The sequence below is a fragment of the Chiroxiphia lanceolata genome, chromosome 27 (genome assembly GCF_009829145.1).
Source record: "Chiroxiphia lanceolata isolate bChiLan1 chromosome 27, bChiLan1.pri, whole genome shotgun sequence".
Lineage (NCBI taxonomy): Eukaryota > Metazoa > Chordata > Aves > Passeriformes > Pipridae > Chiroxiphia > Chiroxiphia lanceolata.
The window spans coordinates 3433083-3438802 of record NC_045663.1 but is presented as its reverse complement, the minus strand read 5'-3'; the positions used below and the strand labels follow the sequence as shown (position 1 = coordinate 3438802).

Genomic DNA, 5720 nt, shown 5'->3' with positions numbered 1-5720 from the left:
GGGGGGACGCGGGGGTGTGGGGGCCGGCGGGGCGCGGGGGGAGCGCGGCGGGGCCGCGGGGCAGGTGCGGAGGAAATGACGGGGATGCTGCGGCCCCGCCGGGGCCCCGCGCCCGCCCCGCCCCAGGAAGCGACGCGCTGGCGGCGCTGACGTTCGGCGGCTCCGCAGCGATGGCGGCCCCGCTGGCGGCTCCCGCCGGGCCCGGGGCCGGGGCCGGGGGGGCGCGGGGCGGGCGCGGGCCGGCGCTGCGGGAGGGGGCGCGGGTGTCCGCGCTGTGCCTCGCCTGGTACGGGCTCAGCGCCGGCGGCAACGTGGTCAACAAGCTGCTGCTCGGCGGCTTCCCCCGGCCCGTCACCGTGTCGCTGTTCCACATCCTGGGGCTCTGCGGGCTCCTGCCGCCGCTGCTCCGCGCCTGGAGGGTCCCGCCCGCCGGCCCCGCGCAGCTGCCGCCCCGCGCGTACCCGCGGTACATCCTCCCGCTCGCCTTCGGGAAGTATTTCGCCTCCGTGTCCGCGCACGTCTCGCTCTGGAGGGTCCCGGTGTCCTACGCGCACACGGGTGAGGATCGAGGGGCGGGCGGTGCCCGGGGGGGGGGGGTACCTTGACCTCGGGGGGATGCCCGGGGTGTTGTCCTGGGGCCCTGCATTTGCTTGTACTGGTGCCCAGCGTGGTGACCTGAAGCCCCGTGTGTGTTCATGTCGGTGCCCAGTGCAGTGTCCCAGTACCCAGAGTGTGCTGGTACCAGATCCGGGTGCAGTGACCTGAAGCCCCGTGTGTACTTATACGAGTGCCCAGGGAGGTGTCCCAGTACCCACTGGGTGCTCCTGTGGTTGCCCAGTGAGGTGTCCCAGTGCCCAGTGGGTGCCCAGTGCCATGTCCTGGTCCCCAGTGGGTGCTGGTGCCAGATCCAGGATCCAGGACCTGGTGTGTGCTCCTGTGGGTGCCCGGCACAGTGTCCCAGAGCCCCAAGACCCAGGCTGTGTTTGTAGCAGTGCCCAACAGGGCAGGGATATCCCAGCATGGCCCAGGGTGTCCCCATGGATGTTTTCCTCCCGTCCCCAGTGAAAGCCACGATGCCGATTTGGGTGGTTCTCCTCTCGCGGATCATCATGAAGGAGAAGCAGACGACGAAGGTGCGGACAGGTTTGCTGAGGTTTCTTCTCTTGGTGCTGTTTGGGGTGTGCTGTGCTTTGGGTAGCTGGGTGGGGTTTGTGACTGGAATTAGATTATGCAGATTTTACAAGTTCCTTTTCCTTTTATTAAGAATGTAAAACATGAACACTGAGCAAGGTGATGCTCTATAGTGCCTATTGTAGTTACTTAACTTCCTTGAGCTACAGTAGTATAAAAGTTGATCCCTGGTTCTGTTGCTCTATTCATCCTTCTCCTTTCCCCCCTAAATCATCAGGATGTATAAACTGGGTTGAAATTAAAGTTCTTAGAAGATGCAAGGTACTCCTCTCTTCCTCTCCCAGGTGTACCTGTCTCTGATCCCCATCATCACTGGTGTCCTGTTGGCCACCGTCACAGAGCTTTCCTTTGACATGTGGGGACTCATCAGTGCCCTTGCTGCTACTCTGTGCTTTTCCCTTCAGAACATCTTCTCAAAGAAGGTAACACTGCTGCTCTTCATAGTGTTGCTCAGTAGCATCAGTCTTTAGCGGACAGGATGTACTTGCAAGTACATATATATGTATTTTTTTAATTGATTTTACAGTCAAAGGAGGCCAAAGGGATGGTTGCTATTTCATGTGCATGTTCCTGCAGCTCTTCCTACCTGTTGAAGCTGAAAATTGTGCAGAACTCGGAGTTTATCCTGAGCCTTTTCTTTACTCCTCATCATGGATATTTTTTTTTCTGCTGACACTTCAATAGTGCTTAAATTTTACAGTTCATTTGAAAGCTTTTAATGTATCTCGTATCAAATCTTTTCTCTGTAGTGAACGACTCAGTGTCAACACTGGGCCCTCCTTGAAATCTTAGAAACAAAGTTAAAGTGTGTGTCTTGGCTCTAGTTAGTTACGAAATGATTTCTGGTTTGTAGAGCTTTTAAAATACATTAATATCTTGTCGATACCAAGAGTCACCACTCAAAAAAATGTATTTTTTTCAAATGGACATCTGTTTTTCTTTGGTCAGGCTTATAAGAAGTTCATACTCTGACAGTATTTGCTTATTTTTCTAATTTATCTGTCACCTAAAGCTGTTACTGTGTCTTGACTGCTGTTCAATAATGGCTTTTGTCAGGTGTTAAGAGATTCCCGAATCCATCATCTTCGGTTGCTGAACATCCTCGGGTGCCATGCTGTGTTCTTCATGATCCCAACGTGGGTTTTGGTAGATCTTTCTTCCTTCCTAGTGGAGAATGACTTGGTAAGTGTCGTATTTGGGAGGAGGAACTGTTTGCTGCTAAGAAAGGAGTTCAGTAAAGTAAATAAAACCCAACAAGGAACGCCACCGCCCAACCAAAAAAGTGCACTAAAGTGTTTCAGTGTAGTTCCTTATCAGCGTGGAAGGAAATGTTGTGAAACACCTGCAGGTTGTTTCACAAACAACGTACATAGTGTTTATCCTGAGAATTCCTGTCAGGGTTAGGAGAGGCAGCTTATGGGAACAGTGTGAGTCTTGGGAGCTGGAGACTGGAACAAAGGCTCCCGAGTGTGTGGGGCAGGTACATCCTCTGGGTTCTCTGAGTTGGCACAATGGTCGTGCTCGGGGCCCCTTTAGAGTGAAGCTGAGAGATCCCTCCTGCCAATGGCAGGTACGAAGTGCCTCAGGTTGTGTTTGTGTTGTTACCTGAAACCCGAGATAATTTTTTTCCTCCTCCTGTTTGCTTTAACGCAGAGCTCGATGTCTCATTGGTCCTGGACCTTGATGCTGCTTGTAATCAGTGGGTTCTGTAACTTTGCCCAGAACGTCATTGCCTTCAGTATCCTCAACCTGATCAGCCCCCTCAGTTACTCTGTGGCCAACGCCACGAAGAGGATCATGGTGATCACGGTGTCCCTCATCATGCTGCGCAACCCCGTCACGAGCACCAACGTGCTGGGGATGATGACGGCCATCCTTGGGGTCTTCTTGTACAACAAGGTGAGGGGCTGCTTTGTTTACTCAGGAAATGCAGTTGGAACACTCCAGTAGCTTGGAATTATTTTTTGTACAACAAAAATGGCACAAAAATGTGGAGCACAGGGCGTAAAGCTCCGTTGCAGAGCGTGGCCCAAGCGAAGGACTTGGGTGCTTGGGTCTCTCACAAACCTCAATTTTGATCTTAATGTTTTATTGAAAAGGGAAAATTGGGAAGTAACTCAAGCCCTTTGAGCAAAAGAGCAGCTTGTGTTCATTTAGCATGTGAGAGGAATTAGGTTTTTATTAGAAGCCGTTAATATTTTAAGTCTCTTAACAGGCGTAGAGAGTGATTAATTGTAGAATTATTTGTAGATTAACTGTTTGCTTTTTTTGGGTGTATGAATATGTCAGGTGGTATTTAAGAAAAATCTGTCTCCGTGGAAGGGGTTGTTAGACATTGGAAGGGGCTGCCCAGGGAGGTGGTGGAGTCCCCACCCCTGGAGGTGTCCAGGGAACAACTGGAGCTGGCACTCAGTGCTCTGGGCTGGGTGACAAGGGGGGGATCGAGCACAGGTTGGACTCGATGGTCTCGGAGGTCTCTTCCAACCTCAGTGATTCCGTGAAAAACATTCTTTCTCCCTTTCCTAGACAAAATACGATGCAAACCAAGAAGCAAAGAAGCAGCTGCTTCCAGTCACAACTGGAGACCTCGTGAATTTGGAACGGCATCGAAACCCTCCTGAGAAGTCTCAGAACGGACTCACAGGGTTTGCCCAGCACGGAGACCTTCAGTACGGCCGGACCAACGTCCTCACAGACCACTTCCAGTACGGCCGGCAGAGCTACCCCTCCACCTACAACCTGAACCGTTTTGATATCTAGAGTCCTGGCAGACAGGTACAGACTGTGAGGTCAAAGTGTCCCCAGCATTATCAGAGACTGTCAGTACCTCCATGAATGTCACAAAGCCATTTACTGTGCGCGTTTGGCAGCAGGGCAGCTGTGTGTGTAGGGGAGCGGCACAAACCTGCAGCTGCTGCTGGGCAGAGCTTTAAACGTGGAGCAGCCAGAGCTGAGACTGGAACCAAACCCTGGGCAGAGATCCTGGTGAGGTGCTCGTGTGTAACTGCAGAGTGGAACATCTGTCACTGCTCCTTTCAAAGTCTGTCAGCTGGTTATTCTCTTGACAGCTGAATTCTGGCCAGTATCTCGTTTCCACGCTGGTAACGTCACCTTTAATTTGTTCTCTAATAATGTTTTAATGATACTTTTAATGAAGCTTTCGGAAAGAAGTGGAAGTGAAGCATATTTCTGGTTATCAGGATTTGTCTGAGGAGGATTGACTGAGGTGTCTCAGTTGCAGACAAGTAAACCTGAGTTCATCTCCAGCATCCGTGGAACTCCACCTGGGTGTTCACTACTCTCGTGCCTCTGCCTTCAGCCCTGGAGGACAAACCAGAAGTGTTTCTGAAGGAGCAGAGAGTGGAAGGATTGATCTTCCCCAGAATTGTGCTTCAGGCACAGAGAAACAGTTCTCCACATCACTGTTGCCCCGGTCGCTGTAGAGAACAGCCAAGCCAAGCTTAAAATCGTAGTTGTTTCTGAATCATGTAAGTCCTGTAACTTCAGACTTTGCTCTTCCTTGGCCATGCAGGAAACTCCTTCACAAATAAAGTGTTTGGAATAATATGATTTTATTTTTCACTTGCTTCACACCTGTTCTTCCAAAACTCTTTTGTTGCTTTAGAGATTGAGGGATATAAGGTGTTTTGTTCTCAGTTTTAAGCATACAATGTGTCTTATATGATTCATATCTTATGAATGCATTGATTTGAATAATCATAATTCTTAATTGTTTCTTGAGTCTTTTTAGCCCCTAATTGTTTTGGGGTTTTTTTCAATTTCTTAATTACTGCTGTTGGAGTAGCTGTGTGGATTTAGCCTGACTTCCACTTTCTGCTGAAAGAAGTTAAATTTTGTATCCTGTGCTGTTCCTGCAGCTCTCCTGGCTTGAATAGGAAACTAAGGAGAAATTATTTGAATCAGCAGTAAATAGATAATTTATGGTTAAGAGCTGATTCAGTATAAATGAACATAATTAATTTCTAGGCAAGGTGATGTGTGTGTGTCAGGTACTGCATTTCTGCATGGAGTGAAATTCCTTTGAATGAAGTGAAACCCAACTTTGAACCTGGGTTTCACTGAATCAGATTTTTGTTATTGCTTTAGCAAAAGATTTTTAGGGGCCTTCTCTCCTTCCCAGACAAGCTGTTGTACAGGGAGACTTTGATAGCATAAGTATTATGCTTTTACTAGAGGAGTGATAGACACCAGTGACAAAATTCAGGGTGTGACACAGAACACTCCCTCCTCTTATTTATTGCTTTACAAGTGACCATTTCCATGATGTGAGATGATGACTTGGCTCCTTTCTGGATAATAAAGAATTTATTTTTTAAAGTGCAAAATCAAGCTGAATCTTTACTCTTTTGGCTGCTGGGGTGGCAGTTACATAAACAGCCTTCCACCATACAGTCCAAAAGAGGAAATGGTCCTTCTGAAACTTCAGAGATGGGTTCAATTTGCTGCTACTGTGTGTGAGCAGAACTTCCTTGCCTTGACTGGAGTCCAGTCTGTTCATGTAGCTTAGA

At 49.3% G+C, this 5720-nt stretch overlaps 1 protein-coding gene across 1 annotated transcript; it reads left to right on the top strand.

The window, feature by feature from the left end:
* The first annotated feature begins 151 nt into the window (after positions 1-151).
* SLC35E1 (solute carrier family 35 member E1) lies at positions 152-5537 on the top strand. The gene is made up of 6 exons (XM_032711901.1): positions 152-558; positions 1063-1133; positions 1476-1613; positions 2248-2373; positions 2845-3090; positions 3718-5537. The coding sequence occupies exons 1-6, from the start codon at positions 171-173 to the stop codon at positions 3949-3951; spliced, it is 1203 nt and encodes a 400-aa protein (XP_032567792.1). The 5' UTR covers positions 152-170; the 3' UTR covers positions 3952-5537.
* Positions 5538-5720: the final 183 nt, after the last annotated feature.

Excerpts from the sequence above, each read along its gene's own strand:
- SLC35E1 (XM_032711901.1), top strand. The coding sequence starts at position 171 with ATGGCGGCCCCGCTGGCGGCTCCCGCCGGGCCCGGGGCCGGGGCCGGG. Across the intron at positions 1,134-1,475 it reads AGGAGAAGCAGACGACGAAG|GTGTACCTGTCTCTGATCCC; the intron begins GTGCGGACAGGT and ends TTCCTCTCCCAG. Across the intron at positions 1,614-2,247 it reads AGAACATCTTCTCAAAGAAG|GTGTTAAGAGATTCCCGAAT; the intron begins GTAACACTGCTG and ends GGCTTTTGTCAG.